Raw genomic sequence first — 11,984 nt, 5'->3', positions numbered from 1 at the left:
CGAGTCAGAGTTAATCAGAACATCCAGCTGAATGTCTGTAAGTAATCACATTACATTGTCAAACTCAGGAACAATAAAGAGCACTACCACAGCTGTGGGTGTGGCAGCTGTGGCTGGTGACGAGTTAAACAGTGCGGTCAGTCACGTCTGCCTCAGCCTCCTGAAACACCCAACGCAGCTTTAGAACTGATCGATCGTGGCTCAAGAGTTGGCAGTTCGAGCCCCGGCTCCGACAGTCTCGGTCGTTGTGTCCTTGGGCAAGACACTTCACCTGTTACCTACCGGTGGTGGTCAGAGGGCCCGGCAGCCTCGCCTCTGTCAGGTCGCCCCAGGGCGGCCGTGGCTACAACGTAGCTGCCATCACCAGTGTGTGAATGTGTGGGTGTAGTATAAAGTGCTTTGGGACTAAGTAAAGCGCTATACAAATACAGGCCATTTAAAACATGAGTTCACCAAGAGTTTATTCAACAAAATGCCCCAAAGCCATTTTCTTCCCTTAAAGCAGCGCACTGAGCACTTGATAACAGAGCAAATGGACCTTAAGAGAAATTCTTTTTCGTACTGACAGACACCTGAAGCATTATGGGAGTCGTAGTTCTAAAACCAAGCAAACAAAAATCAAACAATGAGCAGCTGTTTATAAATAGTTTATTCACCTTTACAGTGTTTTTATTTCTTTATAAAACAAAGAGAGGAGGAATAAAAGAGGGGGGGTCAGATTAACATGTTGCCATGGTGATATAGTTTGTAGTCAGGTGGCATTTTTTGTTTGTTGATTGGAAACTAAAATGAACACCTGTGTGCAGCTGACGTGTGACACGAGGCTCGGAGTCGGGTACAAAACCACATCTGATCGAGACCACAAACCCCGCCCCAAAAAGGGGCCGTCCTTAAACAGCAAAGCAGAAGGAAAGTTATTGTTAGCATTGTGCTAGCGACCTCGTTTAAGCTAACGTTAATGGCTGTTTTTGTCGCCGTGAAAACAAGCTGAGCAGCTGCGTAGCGTCCCGCGTTCCTTTTAGTTTTCACTGGTCAAATGCGCCAAGACACGTCGTCAGCTTTAACGGATTTAAGGTGCTCGTGTTTATTTTGTTACCGAGTTACTCAACAGCAGGAGGTGGGGCTTAGTGATGACACCACACATCTGTGAAATATAGATTTGAAGGCAAAGAGGGAGCTGCCCGTTAATGACAGCAAATAATTCTGGATGTGTTGAAACAGCCATCAAGTGTTAACAGGAGGCCAGGAAGACATGGGCCCACATTTATTTATTTATTAAACCTCAGTTAAAACGTATTTCACCACACCCGGTGGACTGACCAGTCAAAGCTTGGTCCACTAAAGCCTGGCCAGCATCTTCTGTTTGGAACAAACCGTCTCCCTGAAATCACGCTCGCCGTCTTCTGGAAGCCTGCTGAGGGGCAGCACCCGGGGCTCTAGTTTCTGTAGTTGGCCTGCAGGTTAACGTTTGAAGCTTTGGCCATGTTTAGACTGAACAGGAGCGAGAGGAGATACACTCTACGCCAATGATGTGTTGTTTTATGTTCAGGACTCAGATCTGGGGAACAGCTGACATCAGCTCATCAGGAAAGCAGAGTAATAAGACAAAAGCAGAACAGATGGCTAAACAGCCTGATCTGGACGAGTTTCTGTTGTTCTTTCTCTGACTGGACCAACAGACATGGTTTGGGTACACAACTCAGAGGAAACGTCTGAAACTACTGAAGGTGTGGTCATATGACATCCATCCGATTTACTTGAATGAAAGGAGGCTGAAACACTGACGCTGGTTTGTGAAATGCAGAATCCGTTATTCTAACGAGGTTCTCCGTGAGGATAACACGAGCAGACTATGCCACATGTCTTGATGGGTCCCAGTTCCCTTGTGGGATCAATAGAGCATCTATCTACAGACTGTTGCACAGAGAAACGGTGACACCTTAACCTTACGGCGAAAAACAAACAGAGTGTGAACACAGACTGTAATTACAAACGGACCCAAACTCAACAATTAGGAACACAAAGGCGTCCGAGCTTCATCGTGGCAGGTTTGGTGAAGAGACGCAAACAGCAGAGCTGAAGCACTGTGTGGTCGGGGACAGAAACAGGACGTCTGAGGAAGCAGGAAGTACCGGAGCTTGTCACAATGACCGCTTTTCCACTGGTGCCAGACCCAGCACACAGATCTGAGAATCGTTAGCAGATGTTGGGCTAATGTCTGCGCGAAAAGCACCCCACCCAGAGTCTGCCAATCACTGGATGAATTTCTTGCGGTAGGCCCTCCCGTAGCGTTTGACGGCACGGGTCCTAACTTCAGGAGCAGCAGGCTCTCTGGTGGGGCCGCTGTTTCAGCACCACAGCAGTGGGAAAGAGGCAGGCGCGGTGCATTAAAAGGCAAAATTCGAGGTTCCTTCACACAGAGTTGCCGCAGAATCCCTGATGATGTCAGAATCGGGGAGGAGTTTGACCCCAGCTCTGTTAACAGGTGACCACTTTCTATGAAACTCCAGGTGAGGAGAAGAGCTGAACGGAGGTTTGTATACAACCAACAATGAAAAGACACTGAGCACCTTGAACAGTCAGAGACGTGGACAGCACCTGCCTGGCCTCAAACACCTGAACCTGCTCAGCAGTGGAGAATATTACCAACATGAAATACTACAGCACTCAGTCTTCCACGTTCGGACCCATCTCTGGATCTCTGCAAGCTTCCCTTTGGGTAAAGCGGTGAGGTCTGCTGGAAAATCATTTGGAGAACCACAAAGAGTCAAAACGCAGCTTCTACCCATCGTTCTGGACTCGACCACGACCTGCCCCAAACCTCATCGAGTGACTGCGCTTCAGTAAAACTGTGGGTGTTAAGAACAAATCCACCTGAATGGAGTCAAACCTTGGACTCTGGTACAGGTCTACACTACACCCTGGTCACTGCTGAACGGGTCAGTGACAGGACGTGAGGCCAGGTCTGATAGCACCTAACAGGACTCGAGACAGGAAATGCTGCTGTAAAAATCCCAGTGGCTGTATGGCCACGCTGACGACACAGCTGCTGGGCATTAGAGATCAGGAGTGGACGAACACGCACGCTGCTGGTAGAGAGCACCACAGATGGACGACCAGTCCTGGGCTCGCTCAACAAGCTGCATGCACTGGCTGTCAGTAGCACCAGGCCACGGCGTTAGACGTGCTCACACAGGATGCCGTTTGTTTGGCTAAATGTCAATCTAACCTAAAAACCCTTGGCACTGATGAGGAGGCATTAGATCGGTCATAAGAGAGAGCACAAAGGAACAGTTGGCAGTTGCTTCAGCATCATCATCACCATCACCAAGAGCTCTGCAAACATGTTCAACCTTGGATGGCAAGAACGGGCGAGCTCCCAAAGATCTGAGGGTCAAACACACCTTCAGATCTTCTCCTTTTGGGGTCAAGCTCAAGGTTCAGCATCTTATTTATCCTGATTGCAACTGAACATGAGTGAAATCATCATTACTGATGCCTCTGCCTTCATTACAGGTCACCAGCTCTTTGACGTTAAACACATCTGGAGATCAAGATGGGAGGTTTTTTTACTGAAGGCATCGGCACTACAACTTTGGAGTTTGTGTTTTAGATCCTCATGGTGCATCCTGTGTGACCAGACCTGCCAAGACCCACAGGTTCAACAACAGAGACCCAGATACCACACCCACGATGAACTATCAGTCATAGCAGGGTCCACGATAGCTTTTAGCACCAAATGTGAGGACGGAAATCAGGCATCAGGACTAAAACTTCTACCTGTGCCCGACCAGGACGCAGATGACCCTGTAGATGCTCCGGACCATCGGACAGACTTTTATACGGTGTGACTGGCTGAAGTCAGACGGTGTTTATGGTCACTGCATTAGGCCTTATTATACTGTACATGTAATATCTTTATGCAGAACGGTGGATGTACAAGAAGAAGCTTAATGGTCAAAACAGTCGTCCAAGAGCCCGCTTTAACTTTACTGTTGCATGGCAAAGCCAAACCTCCAGTAGCTGAAACATCTCTAATACTCATTCTGTCAGTTTGAAACAAGTCTCAAACCTGCTGTGATGCCAGCGTGACTCTCCAGCCATCGTCCCTGGTGTTAAAGGTACAATTTGCAAGAATATAAGTGCTTAAACATCTCCAAGAAGTAGTAGTGAGTAAAAACGATTAATAGTCTATGGACAGAGTAATAATTCTAGAGCGTTACCATTCTGAAAGATCAGAAACCAGAGACACACAGAGGCTGACCATCGTGATGGCGCCGCTCGGTCAGCACAGCGTTCCACCTGTTTTTTGGGCAGTGATCCCAAAATCCTCATGACCCCGACGAGGTCCCAGTGTCCATTCAAAAGATGCTCCAAATGGACCTGGCAGACCTTTAGCTTAGAGTAGTTTTGCTAAAAAGAAATCCACGACGTTGTAATGATGGCACTGCCACGCTGCGGACTCCGGCTGCAGAAAGCCAAAGCTCACAAACGGCAGCTTCATGAGGACTACAGCGCAACACGAGCCGAATCAGATCTCCTGCACAGACGGAGCGCGCCTGGAAATATTTACAAGGCCGTCAAGATTCACTCGAGTGTCCTTCATAAAGTGCATGCCAGACACAGCGAAAGCCAGCGCTCTGGAGTCAAAGATTTCTGCTTCAGTCTGTGCTGGGGGCTAGCCTATATAGGTGTGTAGCTTAAAGCAGATCGCTGCAGGAATGGTTATACTGTGCAGTAGCTCATTTGTCGTTTAGCTTAATGATTGATATATTTCAGAGTACAACAAAAACAAGGTTCTTTGAAGTGTAGGAGCTGATTGAAAGACTGAACAGTCCTTCTGTGCAAAACTGAGGACAGACAGAGAAGCAGTGAAGCAGGTGTTCACGCACTCAGAGCATCCTTCAGCAGATGATTGACGGAGCTGCAGAGGATTGTGAATAATAACGTTTCTCATCTTCACTGTGACATTCAACAGCAGGTTGTCGCTTCTCTTTGTGCTTGGTCCCAAACTGGGTCCAGATCAGCGACGGGACCCGTCCGGCCGGTCCAAACAAGGCTCGGGGAGAAAAGTTCAGACCTACAGCCCAACCCAATTTAGACTGGATTAAACAGGCTGCTGCAAACTGGATCAGGAGTTTCCAGTTGAAGGTGTTTGAAGTATTTGGGAGAATAAATAAATGCGGTCACGGTGACCCGGGGGTTCGACCTTTTTAAATCAGCATCTCTTTTTACAAGAACAGATTCGCCTCACCCAATGCTGATATTTTGCCAGGTTCATCACATGACCGTCTGCCATCATCAGCATCGTGGTTTCACATTTTGAGTCAGGTAAATTAGTTTGGTTGTCCCGCAGTGATCCACGTCTCAGATTCAGGTGAAGCACAGGAACTGGCCTTCAAAGCTCCACGTGGGTCCACGCTCGACCTGAATTTGAGTTTTCAGCACACAGAGAGAAGCGTCAACACTGAGAAAGCCTGAAGAGAGCAGAGATGAAGACAGAGTCCAGACCGCTCAGCACGAAACAAAGCTGGTCGGGAGGGGCTTCGTCCCACAGACGCCGCGGCGTGGTCACTAAAGAAGTCTACTCGTCTTTCCGTTTGTCTAGATTCAAGTTTTACTCCTTTAAACTGTGATTTCCTGCGTCACACTGTCCACTCGCCTGGCCCCGCCCACATGCTTACAAATCCATGTCATGTGATTGTCCAGCTGTGTAGAAGTTTGGGGGGTGGGGATGGCGAAAGTTTTCTGATCAGAGTCCCACTGATCAGCTGCGGTCCGCCGGCGATACTCCCCGTTAGCTAACCGCCCGCTAGTCTTCGTCTGGGTTCACGAGTGTATACATACATACATACATACTGGAGATATATATACACGTATATAGCTGTATGTTTGCGTATTAGAGAGAGTGCGTGTGTGTCAGACTTTTGTGATCTGATTGTGGTCTTCGTCTTCAAACCCCTCGTTCTCAGGGTCCGAGTCCGTCGTGTCCGAGTAGCGGTAGTGATCCGGTTCGTTGTCGCTGGCGTCTGGCGTCATCGAGGACGTGCTGCTCGCGTCACAGTTGGCTCCTTCTTCTACCGTCTTGGTGAAGAACAGTTTCACCTGAAGCAGAAGAAGAAGCAGACCGTCAGTCTGGAGGTCACCTGCCTGCTGCTAACGCTTTTAAACTACAGATGGCGGGCAGCGGCGCTCTGCCGCTCATCGCTCTCTGTGCTTCTAACGAGTTTACACGCTAGCACAGCAGAAATCATCTTCCTGGTCATTACAGCTGGGTTTGTGCGGCTCGTCAACTTAACGAGTCTTTTTCTTAAAGAACAAAACAAGCAGGATATTTACTCAGCGCCATCGCCGTCAGCGGCGTCGCTGCTCAGCAGCTTACCTTGAAGTTCGGGGAGAAGTTCCTGTTGGCCTTGTCCTTGTTGGCCTTGTCCAGGTCGTTCTTGGTCAGCGTGAGGACCAGGTAGTCTCTGTCGTTGGTTTCGCTTCCCGGCGTCATCGGGGTCTGCGGCGTCCTGTCAAACAGCTCTCTGGGTGTCCCCGCGCTGCCGTTCTCCATCCTCTCTGGGACTTCCTCCGGACCCGGGATGAAGAAGGTGTTGATCCAGAAATGGAACATCTTCTCCTACAATGAGAAAAAGCAGTGAGGAAACCAGGCCGGCCGTGCGCTCTGCCATCGTGGACACGTGTCCGTGTTCCACCTCCTCTGGTCCCCGGAGAAAAACCTGTGCTCCTAAAACTGATGCTGAACATCTACAGTAAAGACTAGTTTGAGTTTGGCACTGAATAACCAAGGCTGACCTTTGACCTTTGACTGTGAGGAAATATTCAGTCCTGCTCAGACACAGGGTCTGCACAAGACTCAGCACTGACCACAGACGGCCCTTCGAGGTGAGCCCAGACAAACTACACCAGGCCACATGTGAACCCCACTCAGGACAACAAAGAGGACTCCATCACCTCCTCACCTTCTTCAGCACCTTGTTCTGCTTGTGGAAGAACTCCACCTTGATGTCTCCACAGACAGGAAGTGGCTGCGGGAACTCAAACAGCATCAGTTTGTCTTCCCTGCGGGTGTGGCCGGGGTTAGAGGTGTGGATCTTCACCTTCAGCTGGTACACGACAAACTGGGGGTCTGCGGGGAGCACAGGGACACCCGTTAATTCAACTGAAGTCGCTCGAAGCGACGGCAGACTTACTGCTCGAGACTCACTGCAGGTGCCTCCGGTGAACATGGGGATGGTTTCAAACAGCATCTTGTGGAAGAGCAGAGCCACCGGTTTGTACTGCAGCTGGTTCTTCAGCAGGAAGTTGTAGTAGACAACGTAGCGCCGCTGGCTCGGGATGGTCACACCCTGAACATCAACAGATCAATCGTGAGGTCAGGTTATATCAGAGTCTTTCAGCATCCTCATCAGCCGCCTCTGCAGAGTTAGAATTCATCCATTCATTCTGTCACGCTGTCAGGGTTGCAGGAGCACCCTGGGAACACCCGGACGGGCCGCCAGGCTGTGGCAGGGCTAACAGAGACAGACAATCACTCACACTCACACCTGTGGACCGTTTAGAATCGCCAGGTAACCTAACCCCACTAGCTGCATGTGTTTGGACTGTGGGAGTACCCGGAGAGAACCCCTGCAGACACGGGGAGAACATGCTCAGGGTTTACCGCCCAGTTACAACCTTATTCATCACAACAGCTGCTCAAGGCGCCTCGTATCACGAGGCAAAGGCTCCACATGAACACAGAAAGGTTACCTTCTTGTCGTGGGTGCGGACCTCCCCGTAGAAGTCGAGGGCCTCCTGAGCTTCCTGGAACTTGCCCCGGTGCAGCAGGTAGGCGCAGATCATCACGCCGGTGCGGCCCTTTCCCGCCTTGCAGTGGATGGCGGCGACGTGCTGCTCGTCCTCGCTCAGCCACTTGTCCAGGTCCTCGCAGAACGGCTTTATCAGCTCCAGCTGGGGCGGGTTGTGGTCCTCGAACGGGTACTGAGCGACTGGGAGAGGAGGAGCAGAGCGACGGCTCGTTACCCAACACCAGACAAACACACTGCCTCTCAAAGGTCAGAGGTCACAAGAGGACAGGCTCACCTTGGCAGTTGAACTTTGATGAGTCGTAATGTCGCTCCGCACATCTGTGGAAAGGCACACAGATGTTAGGACTGGCCGCCTCGCCGGCAGCTGTCGGCACCTCTGAAGGAATGTTTAGCTCGCTGACGTAAGGAGCTGCGGTGAGAGGCGGAGTCCACCTGACAGACGCTCACCTGAGTACGTTAAAATGAACCCCTCACCCACTTCTCTGTGCTTGACGTCACAGTATTATCCTGTTTGTTAAACCTGCGCTGCTGTCAGTACACCTGGACCTGCTGAGCTGAGTCGGCACGCCTGTGGGCGGGGCTCCTCACATGAACATTTCCCACATCAGTGAGCGAATGAAAACTTTAGAACTGAAGGCCCGTCAGGCTCGACTCCTGAGGGCCCCGGTCCTAACAGTCTGGTCTAAACTCAGCTTTATGACCTGAACAGGAAGTTTTCATTTCAAGACATCATCACAGAGGAAAGCAGACTGAGTACTCACAGGTTGTAGATCTTATAGTGATTCTTGTGCTTCGAGTCTAAAAACCTGAGAGGAGAGGCGGGGCAAACCGTTAGAGAAGCTTTAAAACAGACCGACTTTACTCACACGGCAGCTCCACGATGACATGTGGAGTGTTATTACAGCGTTATCACACTACAGTGTTATTGCAGAGTTTGCTGTGAGGCTGAGGTGAAAGTCTTTCATCCAGAAATCCTACGCCGAGCAAACCAGCTTTAAAAACCAACACGTGGTCTCCGCAGCGCCCCCTGCTGGTGTCTGAACACGACGCGGCTTTAACGAGGCTGACGTCACATTTCGAGCACGTCTGTAATCAATAAAATAATCTTCTATTATTGCTCAGCTGATTGAAGCTCGCTCACTTGTACACTTCACATTTTTGTGGCCCACCTTAAAGCAAACTTCCTTCTGATTTGCCAGGTTCAGGAAGCCTACTGAGGAGCTCCTGCTCTGGACTCACTGGAGATCAGTTTTCAGTGGAGCAATATCCCATATGGAAAAGATGCATATAAATCTTATAAAGTTTGTATCTGTCTTGTGTGAAACTTGTATGAAAAGCATACAAGAGTGAAAACAGATATAAGATCCCTTGAAAAATTATATAATGAAACTTGTATGTTTTGGATACTTCCTAAAACAATATATGAAAGTAACGAGAAAGTGGCCACGTTCATGAGTAAATCATATAAGTTTTTACTATTTCTTTTCCATATGGGAATCACTGAGTCTGTGTTCTTTCTGAGCATGGATCAAAGAAAATCTCCAGTTTCAAACTTTCGGTGGTTTTCGTTTGTGTGTCCATCCAATTTTTAAGATTTCCACCTTCGCTAGCAGCAGCGATCATTAATCCGTTAACAGGAAGTGACCCAATAACCTTAAAAACTGGGTTGTGCATTTTTTCAGTACAGGATCAGATTTCACAGCGATGTTTACAGGAGGCGCTGCTGAGCACTAAAAACATGGGTCAGAGAAGGTCAAAGGTCATCTTACCGAACCACGTCGTCGATGTTGTTCCTGTAAACGCCCTCCAGCCGCTCGGCGGGGAAACCCATCGCGATGATGTTTGGATAAATGTCTGATGGAGCGCCGCTCAGGACCAAACGTCTGAACACAGCTGGACCCCAAAAACTAGCACTCAAACATCCAATCACAGAGCTTCATACCATCACATGATTAGTCAGATCTCTCTCCTGGACTCCTCCCCCTTTAAGACAACCTTTGGGTTGGGTTTGGCTGCCCCTCATAAACAGAAGGTCTAACAGCAGGTGGCCGGCGCATACGACCGAAAACACAACAGTTCCTCTTTAAAAATGAATAAACCATCACATCATCGGAAACGAGTCGAGTTTCCCTAATCGATCAGTTTACCTCAGAAGGTGGTAACAGGTCAGGTATCAGAGTCAGCTGACAGGAAGTTTGCCAAAGCGATGAATCAACTGTCAGAAACCTGAAGAGGTCAACGACATAAAAACAGCTAAGAGAATAAAATGTAACGTCAGGCGTCTGTAAAGGCACAAAGCACCCCTACTCTGATCAATAATCAAACTGATCGGGACTTTCACTGTGCTGATCATCCTCAGTCCCTCCACCATAAGTGGCTATTTGCTTTCTGATCAATCAGTCCTGTTCAATCAGCTGCATGTGGATTGGTGCCTTCAGCCCTGCAGGAGGTCCTCTGAATCAAACTTTATTAACACAGGAGAGAAGCGAACACCACTAAATATGACCAAACAGAATAATCAATCATCAGTAGTGATCGATAGATTTCATTAATTCAGTGCTGGGTTTGTTATTTTACCAATAACACACAGGTTGGTCGATAATCGATATTCTGACCTACAGCAGATGCATCAGAGCAGCCTGGAGATGCTCCAACAGACCTCACGCCGAACTGCATTGAAAAATCTGCTAAATTAAGACTAATTAGCAGACGTGTCAGTGTAAGGGGACAGCATGAAGACGGTCGCTGCAGAAAAAACCAGCGGAACATCTGGACCATGAAGACCGACCGAGAACAGCCTTCAGGCACGAGCCAGCAGACACGAGCCCGCCTCTAAATGTGCGATTTTTTGAGTCCGGCTGCTCATCAGCAATACGCCCCACACCGAGCCGCCTCCTTAAATCACAGCTTTTCTGAACAGGCTTCTGCACGGCGCTATCACACACACACACACACACACACACACACACACACACACACACACACACAAAAAGGTAAAGGATACAGGTCAGGTCCAGGTCGAAGCCGTCCTCCTGGTACCGCCTTTTGTTCCTGCTCACAATCCCCCGGATTCTGATTAAGGCAGCCATCGCTGCGCCCCGGCCTCCGGTGAGGTCTGTCAGCGGGTCAGAGATCACCGGGAGACGGTCTGTTTTACTGCGGAGCCTCAGCTGTCTGGTTACCCTGGTAATCCTGGGCAGCTAGCTCGCAGCTAGCCGGCCTCCAGTCCCGCGATTTCCAGATTTAAAGAATAACCCGCAGAAAAATAAAGCCCAAATAAAATCCAGTAGAAACCTCGACCCGAAGCAGCACGAATCGGTCCCTTTATCCGGCCTGCTCGCTGCCTCCCGAGCCCCGCTCTGGATGGATGCTAGCCGACCTGCTAGTAGAGATGCATCCGGGCTGTCGCTGCTCTTTTATGGATCAGAACAGGGGAGCTCCGAGGCCTCCTCCCCGCTCCCGCAGCGGGCCCGGGTTTCCAGATCCCCTGCCTGCAGACAAAGACCATCTGCGGAAGGACGGCCGGTGCGGAGCCGGTCCTCCGGACGTATCCAGCAGAGCTGTTCCCGGCCTATGAGCGCAGGAGAGCCGCCGTGCCTGAATGCAGGTGAGGGGAGAGAAACCCTCTCCGCCTCGGTGCCTTTGAGCAGAGCGACTAGACGACAGTTACGCATGCGTCAAGTCTACAGCAGGAGAGACGTCCACATCCGCCCGCCTTCAAAATAAATGACCTACCTCAAAGGACTTGTTTTTTTTTCTTAAGCGTTTCCGCAAATGAATTTAAACACTATCATGGAAAAAACACATTTTACGTCCACAGTACAACCTAAAGACTTTAAGGACTTGTGTGTTCCATTTATTCAAGTTATTTAAGTATGTTTTTTTAATGAATCGATCCCAGTGGTGGGTTAATAGTTAAAACACTTTTGAATCTTTCAAAAAAATATTAAATTTTTCACCAAACAGCAGCAGAACAGCAGATTTACTGATGTATTTATCATCAGAGGGACAGAGATGCTGCCAAATTTACCTATGGTGATAATAATCATAATAATAATAATATAAATTCCTGAAACATACTCATACATATTTAACGTTGTTAGTATTATTGCTATTGTACAGAATTTATCAACAGCTATTTCAGTTTGTTTTATGTTATCAATACAT

The 11,984-nt window shown here is 49.0% G+C and overlaps 1 protein-coding gene across 2 annotated transcripts; it reads right to left on the bottom strand.

The window, feature by feature from the left end:
• Window positions 1–631: 631 nt before the first annotated feature.
• Window positions 632–11,546, bottom strand: ptenb (phosphatase and tensin homolog B). Of its 2 annotated transcripts, XM_082543361.1 has the most exons (9): window positions 10,822–11,535; window positions 9,587–9,671; window positions 8,579–8,623; window positions 8,092–8,135; window positions 7,759–7,997; window positions 7,214–7,355; window positions 6,969–7,135; window positions 6,383–6,625; window positions 632–6,105 (listed from the first exon to the last, which is right to left on the bottom strand). In XM_082543361.1, exons 1-9 carry the CDS (start codon window positions 10,904–10,906, stop codon window positions 5,920–5,922), a joined length of 1,236 nt encoding a protein of 411 aa, XP_082399487.1. In that variant the 5' UTR covers window positions 10,907–11,535; the 3' UTR covers window positions 632–5,919. The 2 variants fall into 2 exon arrangements, with proteins under 2 accessions (XP_082399487.1, XP_082399486.1); XM_082543360.1 differs by having other exon boundaries at window positions 6,969–7,355; window positions 10,822–11,546.
• Window positions 11,547–11,984: the final 438 nt, after the last annotated feature.

This window comes from Aulonocara stuartgranti (genome assembly GCF_965226115.1).
Source record: "Aulonocara stuartgranti genome assembly, chromosome: 8".
Lineage (NCBI taxonomy): Eukaryota > Metazoa > Chordata > Actinopteri > Cichliformes > Cichlidae > Aulonocara > Aulonocara stuartgranti.
This window is presented reverse-complemented; position numbering and strand designations above follow the sequence as displayed.

Coding starts and splice junctions, on each gene's coding strand:
- ptenb (XM_082543360.1), bottom strand. CDS start 10,906: ATGGCTGCCTTAATCAGAATCCGGGGGATTGTGAGCAGGAACAAAAGG. Junction 9,672..10,821: donor CTTCGACCTGGACCTGACCT/GTATCCTTTACC, acceptor GCGCTCCATCAG/ACATTTATCCAAACATCATC. Junction 6,106..6,382: donor ACTTCTCCCCGAACTTCAAG/GTAAGCTGCTGA, acceptor CTTCTGCTTCAG/GTGAAACTGTTCTTCACCAA.